Source organism: Talpa occidentalis, unplaced genomic scaffold (genome assembly GCF_014898055.3).
Source record: "Talpa occidentalis isolate TD23 unplaced genomic scaffold, MPIMG_talOcc4v2.1 talOcc4.10, whole genome shotgun sequence".
Classification (NCBI taxonomy): domain Eukaryota; kingdom Metazoa; phylum Chordata; class Mammalia; order Eulipotyphla; family Talpidae; genus Talpa; species Talpa occidentalis.
This window is the reverse complement of record NW_023600993.1, coordinates 50,623,364-50,643,481: the sequence shown is the minus strand read 5'-3', so window position 1 is coordinate 50,643,481 and position 20,118 is coordinate 50,623,364. Positions and strand designations below refer to the sequence as shown.

Sequence of the window (20,118 nt, the reverse complement as noted above, 5' to 3'; positions counted from 1 at the left end):
CTGGTATTTCATTATTGTAGCTTTTTAGGTTGAAAAGATAAGACAAAAGTGACACTGTAAGATTTGACCTGTGTGGAGTGAGGTTAGTGTACCAAAACTGATACGAGATATTTCGAGAGTGCTTCTCTACTCCAAGCCACTGCTGCATGAGTTCGATCCCCCGGCCAGGGAACTGACCCATATGGCGCAGCAGACCTCTCTTGTCTCACCCACTGCTCCCCTCAGCAGCATATTTCAGTCAATCCACTGTTCTGCTCCCCATTCTGTCTCTGGTGAATCCTCTCACCTCCTTCTCCTCTGGCCTACACTCCAGTTCTTATATGCATAAATAAATAAAATAAATAAAAAGTAGTGAAGACAAGTTGATCAAGAAAAAAGAAAGACATGACCTTCCTTGTTTCTTGATAAGCAATCAAGTGTAGGCAGTATTCAGTATAACTGGAAAACAAAATGCTAGTGGTGTCTTATGCCTGGAAACCCCAGAGTTTCTTGGTACTGGGAAATGAAAGTGGGCATTCTGCTTTTTTGTCATAAGGGAGTGACTATCTCCACATAATGTCAACACCTGAAGTGAAAAATGAAAAAATGACTTTTGCCTCCAAATGCTGGGTCTTTTCAGTTCATTCTGAAAATCGCTGGACACAAAATTTTTTTCTTTGTAGTTTAGATATGGATGATATCTGTCATCATCGCTAACAAACTCAATGAACAAGTGGCTTTTGAAGCAGACAGCTAGAAAGGACTGTTATTGTTGAGAACAACAAAGAAATGAAATGACTGGAAGTAAATACTTGTGGTATTACGCACAAAATTATTGATGGTCTTTTGTGTACACAAGTTTAGAAGGGACAAGAAAGAGTTAACCTTTTTAAGCAAGTGCCTAGGGTACTCTCTGAGAAATCTGACTGAATGAGTTACTGCTCAGCCTAAAATTAAACCCCTGACTCCTTGTCTGGCATATGGACTATTAGATCACATTTCTTTTCACTGATGGATCCATTTTTTTAAATGAATTGAAAATAGAATCCCCAGTGGTTCCTTTTGTGTGAAGGACGCAAGATAAATATTAGCTAGGAAAGGTCATATTCGTTTCCAATATGTGGGGAGTTTATTATGATGGTTCCTGATAAATTATACTGTGTTTTTCTTTCGATAACAGAAGGTCATAAGCCCTTGGGTGAACCTCAGGACAAACACGCTTAATAAAGTTGGAAGATCTGGGAGATGAACATTTTCCAGTGTATTTTTTAGTAACTCATATTTACAGTTATTCAAAGCCACTTCCCTCTTGTTGAGTTAATCACTTTAGTCCAAGTGTGTCTCTTACAGCCCCAAAGGGGTGGCTCTTCAAGACTGTCACCTAAAGTTGTCTCTAAGCAAGTTGCGTAGTTACCTCTGGGGCATCCAAAGAGAGAAACCTGAGTGTGCTTGGTGGCGGGTTGACCACGGGTTCAACAGATTCCCAGAGTAATTAGACTGTGTCTCAAGGACCATTATTCTATCATGTTTCGTTTTTAATATTTTGGATGCAGATCATTATTCTTCTCTGATACTTAGCTAAGTTAAAAACAGTGTATTTTCATGTTGCAGTTTTTTTTTTTCTTATGATTTTTAGTTTGGAATCATCTGAGTCCTCATTAAAAATGTTTTCACTAAGTAGAATGACTCTTTTAGGTCTGCACATTGAAGGGAGATTTTGAGTGTCCATTATAAAATCACCAAGTGTTCTTTGTAGTTTTGTATGGTGTATTATCTTGGAAACACTTTTGCCATCTGCCTCTCATTGCCATTTTTAGAAAAACGGGCTTGCAGATTGTTTAGTATCCTTTCAGCTTTAAACCACACAATTGCCATGTCTTTATGTCTTGCAAAGATCATTAAGAATGATCTTCATACTGACTTTTTATATTGCTCTGCAAGCTTAGGCAAGTTTCATCAATGGTTCATCTCCAGTTTCCATTTTTGTCCCCTGGTCAATGAATTGGGAGAGTGAAATTATGTATCATGAATGGTTTTTCACCTTATGTCAAATTTTGAAGTCTTTGCTGCTGAGGGAACTTCTACTTTAAAACTATATTGAAACTGTGGAGAGATAGCATTCACCCTTGTTAGAATGGCCACCATCCAAATGAAAAGAATTCACACTGGTGCAGTCATGGAGAAAAGGTAGCCCTATGCGTTGTTGGTGGGAAGGTAAGTTGGTACAGCCACTAATAAAAACAGTATGGAGGCTCCTCAAAAAAATTAAAAATAGAACTGCCATATGATCCAGCAGTTCCACTTGAGGGACTATATCCAAAGGAAATGAAAACAGTAACTCAAAAGTATAGGTCTGCACTCCCATGTTGATCGCAGAAATATTTACCACAGCCAAGTCATGGAAACAAACTGTCTATTAGTGAATGAACACAAACACACACAAACACACACACACTCTCATACACACACACAGAGGAATATTTAGTCATAAAAAACAAAATTCAGTCATTTTTGTCAGTGTGGTCGAAACTTGAGGGCATTATGCTAAGTGAAATAAGGTTTAGGGAGAAAAACAAATACTGTATATCACTTATGTATGGTATCCTAAAAAACAATGACTAGACAAAGGGAATAGACTTGTGGTCAAGATGTTGGTGGTTGCAGGATGGGGGGAATTGGAGGAAGGTTGTCCAAAGGTAAAATTTTCAGTTACAAGTATTTGGGATGTAATGTACAACATAGTGACAAAAACAGACGTTGCTATATAACATGTAGGAAAGCTGTTACGAGAGTAAATCCCCAGAGTTCTCATCACAAGGAGAAAAAATGTTTTCCTTCTTCCTTTTCTTTCTTTTTGTGTTTCTATGAGAAAATGGTATTAGTTGAAACTGTTGTAATAATCATTTTAACCCTTTGCATTCCGAACCATTCTGGACATTGGCTACCAATGTCCCCTGAGAGGGGACAGCGGAGTGCAAAGGGTTAAAATACTTTAAGTCAGACTCATCCTGTACACCTCATGTTGTGACATATGTCAACTATTTTGCCACAAAATTGGAAAAAAACTTATATTTAGTTAAATAGTATGTGAGTAGCCATTGAGTACAGAATTCTGTGTCCCTCCCCCAAACATGATGGGACACTTGACAAGAATGGATCTGACTGCTCCCCCCTACCCGAAACTGCAGGCATCTATTGTAAAATGCCATTATTTTGCTCCTGGAAATCTGTTTTGTTTCAACATTAAAATTCTAATGGCTTTTTTGGTTTGTTTTTCAATAGATCATCCAATTTAAAATAGTTTTCTGGAACTGCAGAAATGATTGGTCCTAACTCCAAATGGGAATTTGCATTCATTCTGAAATACAACCTGGAGTAATTGTGTTCGACTGAAACCAAGTCTTATGACGTCTCCAAGGTAAGAGGACTTTAACACCTACCTAAAGATGATGTTTACAAAGCATAGAGAATTGAGCAAAACTGAGTATCCTAGAGTCAATGACCTTTGATAAAAGACTTCTTTTATATTACATTTTTGGGAATTTAGTAATCATAGTTTTTAAAACGTTAACTTTCCTTTTTCAAATGATTTCAGTTTATAGAGCAGTGTTTTATCTCTTCAGTAGGTTAACAGGTGAGATTTTAAACATGAATCAATTTTGTTTTCCATTTAGATAAAAATGTTCAGTGTAGCAGAAATTGAAGTTAAAATATCATAGTAGATGGTAGAAGGTCAGAAATCTTTTTACTGGAGGTCTGGATTATTGAATGAGCTAAGGAATTATTGCTTAATAACTTCCCACTCACCCCAGGCCTTTATCCAGGGACTCATAGTTACTCTTAAGTAAATACTTGCTTAGCGCTGGGAACCTGTTGCAACTTTCCGTGTACCTGGTATATAGAGATGTCCATGAAGAAGGAGACGGATCAGGCATTGGGAGTATCCTTGAAACTTTTGATTTGGGGTTTGTTGTTGGAATCCAGCAGGAAAACAGAAACCATTCTGATTGTGTGGAACAGGGGAAAGTTGAAGTCAGGAAACTGGTCACACACTTCATGGGAGTGTCAGAGAGGCCCCACAGCAGAAGTGCAGGCAGCGCAGTGATGAGCCTGTGCAGGAAGTTAACTGGCCTGGGCTGGAAGTAGTGCTGGTTGCGCCCACAGGGAGCAGGAACCATGGTGGGTGCTTCTGCTAGTAACTGGTGTCATGGAAGAGACATGGCCACTCCATGGATCCTGCTCAAGGCAGAGAAGTTGGGGAGACCTATCTTTTCTCACTCCCCTCCGGTCTCTGACCAGTGTCTTCTTTTGGTTAAATACAGGCAGGAGTCAGCTCTCCAGGGCTGTAGTCAGCAGAAGTCACCCAGGGCAACACAAGTCTGACTGTCTGAAACCTCTTCCTGTGACATTTAGATGAGCAGGGCATGAGCTCTTTATACCTCACACGATGGCTTCTCTTGAGGGCGACTCTCATAACCCCACAAAGTAAATGAGAGACTGGAATCTTTCATTTGAAAATGAACACGGGTGGGTGCTCAAATGCACTACCTGAGTCTTATTTCCTCATCTGGTAGGAGTGCTACAGATCAAAGCTTTCAGCTGTCAACTCATTCTGAGACTTGTCCCTCACTCAAAGAGCCACCCTCTTCTCAGGAGCAGCTCTTAGCCAATGATGATCAATTTGGGAATATAAAGCACTGGCCTCTCACCCCACCTTGGGACCATTGAGAAGGGTTATCTCAACTCTGGAACTCTCCTGGGGGTATCTGAGGCCTTTCTCCTTCTGCCCTGCCTTTCTCCTTCCCTCCCGTGGGTACTGATCATAAGAGGAACCCTTAATTAGTAACCTCCTGCTCACCAACTTCCATCTCAGTTGGCTTTTCAGGGACCCCAACTTGTGACTCATATCTTCTCAGATATGCTCTGCGAGTTTGGCAAAACCCACCCTGACAGGTCTGGGTATATAGAGACTAACAACAGAGGATCCAAAATTATGTGGGACAAATCTTACCTGAAAGATTTAGTCTGAAGTTAAGAGATTCTAAATTGGTTAAGACATGGTTCCAGGCAGGAAAATGAACCCACTAAGCAGGAAAAGATGCCCAGTAATGCCCAGTGGATGAGTAGAAGCTGGCAGAGATGTGGGCATCTGGAAATTGAATTAAGAAAGGAAGGTGGGGCCTCCCTGGTGGCACAAGGAGTTAAGTCTCAGCACTATGAAGCTATCAGCAGCCACTGCAGCACCAGTTTGATCCCCCGCCAGCGCCAGCGAGCTAACTCATGTGGCAGAGCAGACCTCTCCTGGCTAATAGTCCTGTCTCCTCTGTCTAACACTCCTCTCAGCAGTGTTAGATCCACCTTTTCTGCTCCCCATTCTGTCTCTGGTAAATCTTCCCTCCCTCCCCCCACCTCTGGCCTACACCCCAGCTCTTGTATGCATAAATAAATAAAATAAACCTTTAAAAAAAAGAATAGGAAGGTGGATTTCAGAGCTGGGTTGAGTTGGGAGGCTTTTTAACAAGGGGAGGGAGCGTCTCATAGCTGATATTCTCAGAAATGTCCACATCCCACAGAGTGCATGGTGGCTACATAGTCGGATCAAGGAGATAACTGCTCAGAAGCCCCCTTTGGGATCCCAGGGGAATGTGGATGAAAGGCAAGGACAGCAAAAGAAGATGCTTCTACCTTTGTAGAATGCTTTCCTTGGTGTCTGTTTTCAGTGATATAAATCTTGAAATTAACTTCTATCTAGAAACTTCTATCTAGATGCTCTCTCCCCTCATTAAAAAGCCTCCCTACTCAACCCAGCTCTGAAATCCACATTCCTATTCTTTTTTTAAAGGTTTATTTTATTTATTTATTTATGCATACAAGAGCTGAGGTGTAGGCAAAGGTGTGGTTTTGGATTCCCAGATGGACTGTTGTAAACCACTCATATTGGTACACTTGACTGAAATGGATTTTTTGCCCCCCCCCTTTTTTTTTTAAAGATTTATTTATGGATACAAAAACTGGGGTATAGGCCAGAGGTGTGGGGATTGAGAGGATTCACCAGAGACAGAGTGGGGAGCAGAATGAGCAGATCTACTGAAATACACTGCTGAGGGGAGCAGCAGGCGAGACAGGAGAGGTCTGCTGTGTCATGTGGGTCAGCTCCTGATAGGGTCATAGTGCTGCACTTAATCTCTTGCACCACCAGGGATGCCCCGTTTGCCCATTTTTGGTAGACATATTCTAAGGTCGTCCCTAAGATTCACACCCTCTCATGCACCCATCCTGTTATCATCTCCTGTCCTGGAGTGTGGGCCGGTTTAGGAATATGAGGGGTTCACTCCTGTGATTAGACTGGTTTTATGGTACAAGACTGCAAACGAATGTGTTCTGTTTGTTTTGCACTGTGTTTTTAGACAAAACATGAAATTCATTGCCAACATCTGAAGTGTGTAGTCAGAATGCTTGAAAAATTGATTCTGCCTTCCCTGTTCTACACATTTCTGCACTGCAGCGCCATGCTGGTATGGTGGCAGTGCCCCCAGACAGGTCTCCAAAATCCCTACCTTTCCCAAATGTTAGCCTCTTTTTTGAGGCTTTTTTGAGCCTCTGAGCTTTTGACCCTGAAATAAGAGAGAGAAGCCTTTTTAACAATCAGATCAGTAAATGATATTGGGGTTAACAACTGGAATTTTAAACATTTCATGTGGGACAAAGTATCCTATTAAGAATTTGGCAACTAAGGTATTTTGAAACTCCATGCTCTCCTTTGTTAACAAATTAATCAATTTCCTAGAATCATGACATAATTAAGTAACAGCATCCAGGCTCACATAGGCTTACCTATGTGTCCTTTGTTGCCTTTCAAACTATAGTTCTTTGGGTTTTTATTTCCTCAGCACATGTGTGAGGTGGGGGAGACAGAGGTAAGCTTTGAGAAACCAAAGCAATGCAGGCTGTTCAAAGCAGAGAGACTGGATGTTTCCATGTCCATTTAGAATGCTTGGGATTTCCAAGACCAAGGGCTAAAAGAGGCCAATGCTTGTGTTGCATTTAACCCCAAGTTCTTCAAAGATGGTCTTGGAACCTTGCCCTGGCCTCATAGTTTTCAATGAGCCCCATGACACCTTTTCTACAAGATCTACTTGACCGAATTGTGAGCAGCTAAGACAGGACTGGAGGCAGATCCTGATCCTTGGGTGTGATGTAGGCGCTGGGGAGGCTGCAGTGCCTTCTTGCCCATCTGGAATCAGAGTTCTGGAAGAGCAGCAACAGGCCGTACCTTCCCCTAGGACCTCAACAGGGGCTTTGCATTGAGTGTTAAGATCCAGCCCCAGGCGTTTTACATTTGGTACATAAGGGGATTCTTCTGATTCACAGTGGTAGATCTTATCATTTTGGACACCACGAGGCACCTGCCAGGCAGAACCTAGTATCACTGGACTTTCAAATGTCATCTTCTCATGTTCACTTGAAAAGTTACTTTAAACAAAGGAGTGAACAAAAAAGTTAATCAAGTCTGATCTAATTTCCTCTACTATCATAAAAGTCAGGAAATTAGGGAGGAAGGCATTTTTGGTATTTTCCTTTTATTTACTACTCTTTTGGGTTTGTTTTAGAATAGATTGCACAGTCTCAGTTGTGAGCCTAATGGTCTATGAGCCATCTGATACTCGCCATCTGTAGAAAGTTAAGTTGACTTTCCCCCTAGCTTTTTTGAGATATAATTGACACATAACGTTGTAAGAGTTTAAGGTGTAGAAGGAATTGATTTGCCATGTTTATAAATTGCAAGGTGCCTTTGCCCATAGATTAGCTCCCACTTCCGTCCTGTCACACAGGTAGCACTTTTTTTTGTGGTGGGCACGTTGACAAATCTCTCTTGGCAGCCATCAAACATATGATGCAGTGTCACTAGCTATAATCATCCTGTATATTACATCCCTAAACTTGGTAATCTTTGAATGGAAAGTTGTTCCCTTTGACCAACATCTCCCTATTTTCCCACCCCAAACCCTGATAACTACCACTTGACTTTCTGTCTTTGTGATTTTGGCTTTTTCAGATTCCACATATAAGTGAATCCATGTGTTCTTTGTCTTTCCTGGAGTTATTTCACTTGGCAGCATTCCCTCAAGCTCCAGCCACATTGTTGCAAGTGACAGTTTCCTTCTTTTTCATTGTTGACTAATATTCCATTGATACAGTATACATGTACATATCACATAGTCTTAATCAATTCATCTGTTGATAGCCACGTGATATTAGTTTTATATTTACCTGCACTTGCCCATATTCCCATCAAACTATGAGATTGGCGAATAAAGTAGGAGGCTGGCCTTCTAGCCAGAGGGTCTGAACATACAATCACAAGAGAAAGCTTTCAGGGAAAGTGTGCAGAATTTCTGTGCAGAGACCACACGTCTTTTATTGGAATCTAGCTCTAAGTGTGCTTGTAGCTTTTTAAATTTCACCACGTGAAGTAATATGAGACCCCTCTGTTCTATTAGGACAGCTCAAGGCACACCTTGGCCATTTATAAATGGACTTCTCACCAAGGCATGTTGCTGACTTGGAATACATTAAAAAAAAATTAAAAAATATGCATATAAGAACTGGGGTACAGGCCAGAGTTGTGGGGGGTGAGAGGATTCACCAGAGATAGTAGGGAGCAGAACAGGCAGACTGATTGAAATACACTGCTGAGGGGAGCAGCGGGGGAGGCAGAGGTTTGCTGTGCCATGTGGGTCACCTCCTTGGCCGGGGATCAAACTCATGCTGCAGTGGCTGTTGATTGTTGAGACTTAACCCCTTGTGTCATCAGGGAGGCCCATGACTTGGAAAAAACTTTATTTTAAAAGGTGTTTATTGAAAATTGAGTTAATGTGCAGTGCAAATAAGGTTTGATTGGCTTCTATTTCCTTGGGGGGAAAGGAGTCCAAGCATGTTTGGCTGCTCTTTCCCAATTCTCAGGATCATGTTGGCTGACAGGCCATTTCCCCTCCCACCCCCCGCCCCAGCCCTCGCTGACTGGCACCCTGTTTTTTCTCCAGGATGAGAGTCTATGCTAAGTCAGTGTTGCTGTCGCACTGGCTCTTTCTGGCCTACATGTTAATGGTGTGCTGTAAGCTGATGTCTGCCTCGAGCCAACACCTCCGGGGACACACAGGTAAGTCCTTTAAGCTCATTATGTGCCACTGAGATCAATTAATAAACCCTTTCAAACGTCAGAGTCCACATTTTAGACAGGTAAATTTACAAGCGCATTTGATGGTGTGTAATAACCAGAAGAAGCACGACATGGAGTAAACTAGTTAAGTGGTTTGATGCTTAGAGTGTTGTCCTGAACATTCTTTGGGCTTTTTATTTCTTTTTCTGTCCTGAGTAGACGTCTATTTTTGAAATGATTTTTCACAAGGAATCCTGCAAACTCAACAGCATTCTATTAGTTGTGTGTGTGTATGTGTATGTATACACACACGTGCATATACATACATACATGCATATATCTCTGCAATTTCCTCTGAAGATAGAATATCTTCACTGATAAAACTGAAACAAACATTCGCAGTGATGTGATGGGTAGCATGCAGATAATTTAAAACCCTTTTAAGAGGCGTGGAGAAAAGACAATGAGTGTCTTGAAAAAAAAAAAAAAGAAAGTAAGTGGTGTTGACTTTTGCATGGGACTTAACATGGAATGTGTCTGAAGTTTTTGAGAACCATTCGCTAATTTCTAGTGAGACCTGTGCCTATTTTGCTTATTTCTAAAGAAAGATGAAAACACCTAATCATCTTTCTGTGTGCGTGTTTATCTCCTCTTTCCTTGTTATAACTACACTTAAAGTCACACAGAGTTGGAAACTCCCCAATGAATTGTGTTTTCCCAAATAATTCATATTTGTCAGTGGGCTCACTGCTGGACCATTTACTGCCTCAGCTTTGGTAATTCAAGGCGTGGCAATGCCAGGCATGCTTTGACTCCGTAGGGAAGTGGTGCAGCTTGAACCCTAAACCATCTGTGTGTCAGAATTGTAAATTCTGTCTCCCAAAGGTCTTGTGTGCATTTTATTAGATATCCTTACCCCCAGACATATAGCAGGTCATGCTTGCCACTCAATTATTCTGATATTTTAAGGGTAAGATATAATTTTAGGCTTAGATGAATTTTAAAACCCCTCATAACTCAATTTTCCCTCCTCTAGTGACAGTTTCAAGAAGAAGAGCAAGATGATTGAAATTTTAATGACTTAGCATTAAATCAATACCATTTGGCTACCATGAAATGCCACAACTAGTTAACTGGTTATTGCACCCTATAGCTTTTGATGAGCTTGTTCTTGAGGATAGAGTGCTTGAAATCATTAGTTTTATCCTTTTATTACACAGCCCTCTTCTTGGGTGGAAATTGAGAGCCAGGCTAGTTAACAGGCAAAGCATTTCAGTGGGGTGGGTTATTACCACCAAATTTCTAGGTTTTCCAAAGCAAGGCTTGAGGAATTGTCCTGGAAAGTAAGTAAAACTTGAAGGAAACAGGACATGACTGAACCTTCAATTCTTTTTTTTTTTTTTTAAAGGCATGGTTTATTTATTTATTTATTTGTTTGTTTGTTTGTTTATACATGCACTGGGTACAGTCAGAAGCATGGGAGGGTGAGAGAATTCGCCAGAGCGGGGAGCAGAGCAGGCAGAAGGACCGAAGTACACTGCTGAGGGGAGCAGCGGGTGGCAGGAGAGGTCTGCGGGCCATGTGGGATCCTCCTCTGGTGGCTGGGGAGCAGCCGGGGATCAAACCGGTGCCACAGAGGCCGCGGGCATTCACAACCCAGCACTCAACTGCTGCGCCTCCGGGGAGGCCCTGAACCTTCAATTCTTATCTGTGTGGCGAACTTCATTTCCTGCCATGAATAAACTTTTGCTTTTGGAAAAGATGGAACAGTAGGGATAAATCTCAATTAAGATTAGAATTGCATACACAAAAAAGTGTGGACAATATTTCCCACATAAGCAAAGACTTGACAGCAGTAGTGATAAGACGTCTGAGCAAAGTGTTAGTAAATTCTGCTGAAGAAAGGAAAATTTCATTCTAGAATTTCTGCATTTTTTACATAGGTTTTTAGCACTTGTCCTCTGGTGTTTGGGTTCCCTTTGGCTTTTGGGGTATTCCTCTTTGGAATTTAAATCCCTTTCACCCCACATCTTAGCCATCAAAGGGGTCAGGATGGTTTCTGCCTACAAGGGCTGTGTTCTCCCACTGAGGCTGCCTCCTGCCTGGATACCCAGGTTCACAAAAGGACGTGGGTCCAACAGTGAGGACCTTCCTTTACAATTTTCTTCAAATGTGTCCTTGGTCCCCCTGGAAGATAGTGGGAGCTAAATGAATATTAATAGGCTAATTAATTTTGTCCATTAGTCTCTATGTGAGCACCAGTTTTCTGCTGCTGGTAAAAATTTCCAAATAAGGCAGGTATGTATGAAAGATAACCCTGTTATCTTTTTGTTAGCTATTGTTTTAGTCAAGATTCTCCTGAAAAAGAGAACCCAATAGGACCCATTTATTTATTATGGCTTTATTATAAGAATTGACTCTCACAACTGTGGAGGTTGAGAAGTCTCATGATTTATAATCTGCAAGTTGGAGTCTCAGGAAAGCTATCAGCGTGGTTCAAAGGCCTGAGAGCCAGAGAGCTGAGGGTATAGATTCCAGCTCCTGTCTGAAGGCCTGAGAAGCAGGAGCACAGAGGGCAGAAGATCAATGCTGAACTCAGCAGTCTGGCAGAGACTGAATTCAACCTTCTTCTGCCTTTTATTCAATTCAGGTTCTCAATGGAGTGAGTGAGGCCCATTCAGATCAGGAGGGCCTCCTGCTTTGCTCAGCCCACTAATTCAATGCTGATCTCTTCTGGAAACACGCCCGTAGACACACCCATAAATAATGTTTAAACAGATATCTGGGCATCCCTGGCCTAGTCAGGCTGACACATAAAATTCACTCTCACCGCTGTCATTCTAGGACACAGGTGTGTGCCAGCATGTCTACATATATACAGATTTTTGTTCTTAGAGTGGAATTTAAGAATTCCCTTTGGGAACACAGAGATCCCTCTCCATAACACTCTGTTGTATGGATTTGCCATATATTATTTGATGACTCCTGACTTTGTGGACATATATAGCATAACTTGTTACCATAATTGTACAAATATATGTGTCCTAAGTTTAGGTCAATTCCTGGAACTGAAACTTCTGAATTAAAGTCCATGCAAATGTATTAATGAGAACAGGCTAATTGCTTTGCAGTGAGACCAAAGATGCATGATGACTCGCGTAAAACAAGTTTCATTTTTTGCTCTTAAGTCTGGCTGCTTCTGCAGAGAGCTTGCCGTGTGACTTGTGTGGGTAAATACGGCTGTATGGTCCACGTCCACTGCAGTCTTTCTAGGACCTGAGGGGCGGGAGCTCTGTCATTTAAAGTCTGTGACTTCCAAGGTTGTTCTGAAGTGGTCTCCATTCCAGCCAGCTGGAGCGGGAATGAATGTGGAGAGGAACTTCTGCACGGGCCTTGGGGTGGGTTCCATACTGGCACCGTGCTGCCATTGGTTAGGGCTTCAGCCCATGGCCATACCTGACCATGGGGACGGCCAGGAAGCATTCTGTAGCTATGGGAGAAAAGAGCACAAATTTTTATGAATTACCTGTATTGATGTTTTAATAGTGCCAAGGTGCCCTCACAACTTAGACTGACTTACGCTTTACATCTCCACCAATGGCAATAGTATGATAATGCCCATTGTCCATGCCCTCGCTTGTCAACTCTGCCAGCATGGCAGGGCATTCTCAAGTTTTACATTTTTGCCAATACAGCGATGAAAACTGATGTCTGGTCATTTTGACCAGCATTTCAGTTTGACTGGCATTTCATTTTGACTAAAGACTTATTATTTTAAAACGTCACTTTTATTGAAGCAACATTGGTTTACAACAATGTATATCTTTGAGGAATACTTGTCACACCTCTTCAGATATGTTACCACAGCATACCCACCACCATAATTCTCCACCACAGTCTATTAGGCCTCCTCCCCCCTAGGTTTTCCCATCCCTATCCCCCCACCCAGTCTTCCAGTTCAGCATAATCGTTATTATTGCGGTAACACTGCTTGACCGCTCGGTATCTCTTTCGGGGGAATCGGTTCACACCCCCTCAGATGTACATCACCCACCACACCCACCACCAGGGCACCCATATCCCTTTACTCTAGGCCAGTGGGGCCCCTCCCCTTTCTTCCCAAGACAGTGAAGGGCGCTGTAAAGTTTCGCTCATAACCTTCAGGATAAGGAAGTCTCTGAAAGCCCCTGGTACCTTCAGTGTCCTTGGCATTTTCTTGTGAGAACAGTGCTTAGCTGATGGAAAACTCAGAGGTCTGTGCCAGTTGGGGGCTGTGCACGGAGATGCTGAGACACCCCAGGCAATGCTAATTGCACTGTGGGTGTCTCTGAGGATGCCCCCCAGAGGGAGCAAATGGTCCATGCACTGCAGAAGACTGTGTCCGGGTGTCCAGAAGGGCTCTTGCTGCTGTCCCGAGGGCTTTGAGCTTAATGCTGGCCAATTAAAGAAACCTAGTTCCAGGAAACCCTAGTTAGAAGTTACTGGATGCTTTTAATGGCTCAGATTAGAAGCGTGGCTTGTTAATGGTTGTGATAAACAAGGATATATTTTATAACTCCTCTTTAAGATAGGGACAGAAGGGAAGAAGGTGGGATTCACCCCTAGTTTTGGGAGATTGGACTCTTAGGTGTGGATTGAAATTTCAGTTTTATTTTAAACATAAAATAAATTTACAAACCCACCTAGTTTTTACAGAATGAGTGGTGGGAATCTTTATTTAAGGCAAATGGTTTTGGTCAACTTCCTTAGTTTACCAAGTGCAGAGCTTATTGTTTTCAAAGAATTAGAAAACGCAAAAGACCACCTTTGTTTTTAATTCTCCTGTGATGGAGTTGGAACTTCAGTATCCTCAAGCCACAGAAAAGGTGAAGGGGTCAACTGTTAGGTACTATCCTTTCAAAAGTAAGCAAGAATTAACTCCACTAGCAGTTTGTCCTTTAATTCCCTCCCCCACCCCTTTTCTTCCCCTCCAGTAAGTAGTTGCTTTTCTTCCCACAAGAGGGCAGCAAAAGTTAGTCCAGGGATCTTTGTGACTTAAGTTTCATTGTATCTAGACACGGTGAGCTTGGCACACAAAGAACCCTGTATCCTGGAGATTTAGTCCCAGGAATATTTAGAACTTCAAAAATTTTAAATTATGAGGACAGAATCAAAGCTAACTTTCCTGATGTAGCTCAGAGAATTGGATGCGTGATTTACAAGTCCATTTTAATGGTTCTGTTTCTCTAGGAGCTTTAAGAATGACCTGGGTGGGTATTTCAGTTCCAGCAGGTACTGTGGTACTTAGTAGTAGTTAGTAAAAGCTTACTGTGTACTTACTGGATGACAGTTTGCAAACAGAGCATGGAAACCAAAATCTGGACAGAGGGGCATAGTGTTACAAAGCAGCTTATGTATTGAAGAGGGAGTAACTGTCTTCCTAGGGATTGGTTATAATTTTAGGGTTTTCTTAAATGAGCAGTAATTGGTCAGTGGTTATGTCCTATCAGTGTTGGGGCAGTCAGTTTAAGTTTTGCTTCTGGTTTCCAGAGGCATAAACCAAAAATGGCCCGGGTCAAGTTAGTCTCGGAAAATGAGCTATTTTAAACACTGGAGAACTAAACTGGTTTTGTCTGCTTAGGGAATTTTCAAGTCTGGTCTCCATTTTGATTTTAACAGTATCAGTCCTTGTATTTAAAGTAGTCTTTCCAGATGTGAAGGCCCTGACAAATGGGAGCACACCTGGGAATGAGGCAGCACAGGGAAGAAAGCACTGGGGTTTTGTGTAATTCTGATTCCACGGCATCATGACTGTGATCTTGTCGAGGCTGTGCAACCTCTGTGAACCTATTTTATCATCTGTGAAAATGGAATGACCTATGTGCCTACATACTGGGTTAGAGGATGACAAAGAAAAAGGTGAAGGGATTAGTGCATATTAACATTCAAGAAACTAAACCTATTTTCATATGTAAAGGCATCCAGAATGAGAAGTTAGGAAACTGCTGGACACTGTGGGTATGCGTAAGGAGATAGATAGCATCAGTTCCTTAAGATTTGAAGCTTTATCATGCACACGAGAAAAAGACCTATTTTTCATTTGTTCTGAGAAGCTGGCTATAGTGAAGAGAATTGCCTTATGAAGACGGAGGTTTTGTGAAGATGCAAAATGTGATGCATTATTTGTGAAAACAGTAACAATAAAGCTGCCTGTATAAGCTGATATTTTTACTTTGTAGACTAAAATGAATTTCATAGATCTTTTGAAAAAAAAAATTGCCTGTTCTGCTTGAATTCTGACAGTAGGGGTCAGGCAAGGCTTAGAAGAGCTAATGAGGAAGTAACAGGAGTTGAACATAGCAAGTTCCAGTCGGAAGTATGAGTGTTATGTGTGCGATTTTAAATCTCCTATGAGCACATACAAAAAGTGAAATGAAATAGATGAGGCTTATTTTACTAATATGTTTTATTTAATCTAATTTATCCAACATATTATCCTTTCAGCATTCCTGTATCATCATTCCTAGCCACATTTACATGCGACTAGAGGCAGTTGTAATAAAGCGCAGATGCTATCAGATTTAACAGAACTTTTCTTAAAGACCAGAATTATGAGTTACTTGTGTTTTCATAGGTCAATCAGACAGAATATTTTGTTTCCCTTTATTACACTTGATTTCTTTTTATATTCTATGTAGGTTTTTTTTTTTCCCCCCTCTAATGACTATGTCTAGATACAGGGAAAGAGCCAGGCAAGTGGGGTTTGTAACCTCAAGTCATAAAGAGAAGGGAAGAGAGTTCCCTTTCCTGGTAAACTGCTACTGTGATCACTCTTTGTGAGGGTATTTTTTTTTTTTTTAGGGGAAGAAACATGGCAAAATAATTAGAGATGGCTTTAGCCATTAACTCTTATTTATTTATTTTTTATTTTATTTATTTTTTTAAATAATTTTATTTTTATATTCCCCATACAATTGCAACCCCCTCATTCTGACCCCAATCCCTCCCCTCCCGCCCCCCACCCCCCATAGAGTGTCTCTGGTTCATAGTTGTTTGTTGATTTTGATTTTTACTTTCTTATAGTTATTCATTTTCCTGGTCCCTTATTTAAGTTTTCTAGATTCCTGCTATGAGTGAGACCATCCGGTATTTTTCTTTTTCTTTCTGGCTTATTTCGCTGAGCATGATCCCTTCCAGCGCCATCCATGTTGCTGCAAATGGCATGTGTTTATCTTTTTTGATTGCTGAGTAATATTCCATGGTGTATATGTACCACATCTTCTTGATCCAGTCATCTATTTTTGGGCATTTGGGCTGTTTCTAAAGCTTAGCTATTGTAAATAGTTTAGCCATTAACTCTTAAAATTACCCAGAAAGTTAATTTTATCAAAAATGGGCCTTTACCCACTGGAGTGAAATTCAGTGACAGAGTTCTAATACAGTTTCTTTCATACTTCTCAGTCTTCCTCCCTCCTCCCTGGCCCAGATTGTAGGGATACATTTCTGTGTATACACCACCACCGAAATAGGCTCTGTTTTGTGATTAAGAAAAAGATGAGTGATTTTGTTAAAAAGCCTGTGTGATAATGCTTACTTGGTTCTCTCTCTGGGGAGCTTTTATACTAAAAAATAAGGTCCTTATCCCTTCTCCCTCCCCTCCCCTAACTATTGTGCATCTGAATCTCAAGGTAGAACAGCCCAGGTTGCTGTGTTAGTTAAGGGGCCTCCCTGGGGGTGCAAAGGGTTAAGTTTCAGCACTGTCAAGCTATCTGCAGCATGAGTTCATGATCCCCAGCCAGGGAGCTAATCCACTTGGCACAGCTGACCTCTCCAGTCTTGCCTACTGCTCCCCTCAGCAGTGTATTTCATTCAGTCTACCTGTTCTGTTCCCCACTCTCTCTGGTGAATTCTCTCACCCCCGCACCTCTGGCCTACACCCCAGCTCTTGTATGCATAAATAAAATAAATCTTAAAAAAAAAAAAGAATCTGCCTCGTGATTATTCAGACCTGCCGCCAAATAGGAGAACCACCAATCCAGAAGGGGAAAAAATCAGAAATTTGACTCCTTGTCAAGCTGCAGTCTCAGCTGAGCAGTGATGAGTCTCTGTTTTATTCTCACTTTGCCACAGCGGGGCTCGGGAGAGGTAGATCTACTTTCCCTTCTGAAGGAGACCTCTCCTTCCACCTCTTGAGAAGGACTGTGAAAATACTCATTTTGTGCTGGCCTGGCTGTTCCTGGATGCAGAAACCTCTTGTGTGAGGGATTCCATTGACCTCCCTTGTCCCTTGCGTTATTTTCCTCCAGTGCCATCTTGATGGACTCATCATAATCTCAATGTTCAATAAGGAGAGAAAGGAACAGATTATATGAGGTGTTAATATTCAGCCTTTTTTCATCTCCTGGGCTGCAAGTTCAATTTCCAATGCTGATGGCAAGGTCAGCTATTCAAAATAGCTGACCAATGAGCATACTTCTCCTGTGCTGAGTGATGGAAGGGTTTTTCCACTGACCGGGAAGTAAGAAATCTGAGTTTCTTTGAAGAGCAGGAGACATCCTTCTTGGGAGAGCTGGCCTTTTCTCCCACCTTTTTTTTTTTTTAGGCAGACCAAGTTACCCTTTAAAGAACTCTCTAGCTTGTTAGGACAAAGATTCTCTTTACCCTTGAGAAGAAAGTTTCACTTTTTTCTTTCTAGCCATGCATTTAAGGTTATCTAAACAAAGCCTACAATTTGGGATTTGAAAGGCCATAGGTCAGTATTCCCTCTGCATGTCAGCACTGCAAAAGGGAATCAGAATATTTTCCTGCTTATAAGAAAATAATACATCATTGGTATGAAGAATCAGGAGGGTAGAGAAGAGGCAGTAAGAAAGAGGAGGTTTTGTGTTTTCTAGATGTTGCTTTGATGCTTGCAATATTTTGGCCCTCAAAGAGGCTTCACCCAGAAAACATTATTGAAAAGATATTCTAAAGCCCCTTAAAAAGGATCAATTGATTGTGAGAAGATGATACAATAGTCAAAAAAGTCACACTCCTAATGCCATGTGCCATCAATGTTGAAATAAAAGAAGAGTTATAAACAATTTAAATAGGGCTAGGACAACCTGAAGGTAGTAGCATTGCCAGCTGGAATGTTTCCCTGTTTTTTTTTACCTGTTGGCAAGAGAGAGGGAGCCAGAGGAACTTGGGCTCCAGAGAGGAACTTGGGAGCCAGAGAGGGATGCAAGAGAGCTTTGTTTCAGGGAAAAAATATGGGCATGAAATGAAATAAGTGAATATCCTTAGTGTTCTTCGAAAGAAGTCATTCCTCTGTAACCTGCCACAGTCTTTGCAAGGCTGCCTGCTAAAAGGTTGGAAATAAACACTAGCCACCCAGGGGTGTGCAGGGAACTAAACAACTTGAACTTGGACATGAATGAAGGAGGACAAAGTAAGGACGTGTGTCTCCTTCCTCCAGATCAAATACAGTTATTGACTTTGTTGTTTGGAAAGCATTTGCAAGGGGTGGTGGAAGGTATTTTTTTTAAGAGGGCTTTTGAAAGCCTGGTTGGATTTGAGCTAGAGAAGTGAGCAGTTGCTATTTTCTCTGCCCACCTCACTCCCCTGCCACCTTCTATATGCCCCATGGGAGTCTTAGAGACTTCCAAGTAAGTGTCTACCGGTGCAGGATAATGCCTCGGTGTGAAAGGGGAGAGCAGTAATCAACCCAACGTGTGCATGTGTTTGTGTGTGTGTGTGCGTGCACATATGCATATGTGCATGTGTGTGTGTGTGTCTTCTGAAGAAAAATTCCAGGACTTGATTTCTCTAGGTGGGAGCAGAAAGGTTTTTAACCTGCTTTTGCAACTTTATGCTGCTGGTACTGAATTTGTTTTCTATTGAATCTGACCTGACCCTCTTAGGTATGCGGCATGTCAGAACCAGGACAGTTGCTCCGAGTCACTAAAACCTTAATTTGAACCCTGTTAACTTTAAATTTGTGATGATCCTGAAATGATAGGGCTGACATTTATCCATGTGCTGCCTGTAAAACGAGATCTGCTGAGCAAATAAATAGTGTAAATATATTTGTCTGGGAGCTGTTTAAGTTATCCTAAAAAAATTGTGAAATGCTTTGGAAGCATTTATTTAACATGAAATCAAATACTTGTGCCTTTGCTTTGAAAGGCCTAGTTTTTCCAGTTCTTGAATAACAAAGTTACTCAGTCTCTGAGCCTATTTTTTTTTTTAACTGAAAATGGTTGCAACAATATTGGAGGTGGGTGCACTGTGATGGCCATACCTGATGGGGTATCCAATATCCCCGATCTCAGAATGTCTTTGTGAGGTATAAATGAGACAGTTCAGATAAAGAACTTGGCATTAAGTTAGGAACATCATGAATTTAATTTTTTTAGTTTATTTTCTTTAGTGTGAAAGACCTTCTATAGAGAAGAACTTTAATAGAACTAGAGTTTGTAGAAAGAGAAGAAAGGATAATAGTTTCCTAAAAAACCCAAAGTTACCCATTTCCTGGTGGGTAAATGCCCAGCCTGACAGCGTTGGCCAAAATTGGGGCTCACTGAGGCTCAAAAGCTTGCTGCAAGTCTAAGGTACCTTCTGGTAGGGAACTGTAGGAAAGGGGTACAAGGGGTAGAAGTCAAGCCCAGTAGGAAAGGAGCAAAATCAGAGTACAAATGCCATTGTCAGCCTCCACACGGGGCTCCTACCCACATCTCTTCCAAGTGTCTTTATTTGTCTTGACTCCATGTATCTCCTTCCATGTCCCCCAAGTCCCTGGTGCAAGTTCAAAGCTGAGAAGAAAAGCAAGGCTTTTTCACTTGTCTCTCTACCCCATATGCCTCCTCCAAGTCTCCTCCCTAATTTTGTTTTTTAAAACAACTTTGTGGAGGTATAATTAAGATATAGTAAGCTGCATATATTTAGAAATGTGCAATTTGGTAAGTTGCAACGTGTATGTACGGCCCTGAAACCATCTCCGTGATTAAAATAATGAATCT

The 20,118-nt window shown here is 41.5% G+C and overlaps 1 protein-coding gene across 1 annotated transcript in view; it reads left to right on the top strand.

Moving 5' to 3' along the window:
• The window catches only part of TAFA4 (TAFA chemokine like family member 4), a 175,860-nt gene that overhangs the window by 46,691 nt on the left and 109,051 nt on the right, over positions 1–20,118 (top strand). Inside the window, exons 2-3 of the mRNA XM_054695454.1 lie at positions 3,262–3,397; positions 9,024–9,139. Coding sequence (XP_054551429.1) covers positions 3,384–3,397; positions 9,024–9,139 — 130 coding nt within the window. The 5' untranslated portion in view covers positions 3,262–3,383. The remainder of the gene's footprint in view (positions 1–3,261; positions 3,398–9,023; positions 9,140–20,118) is intronic.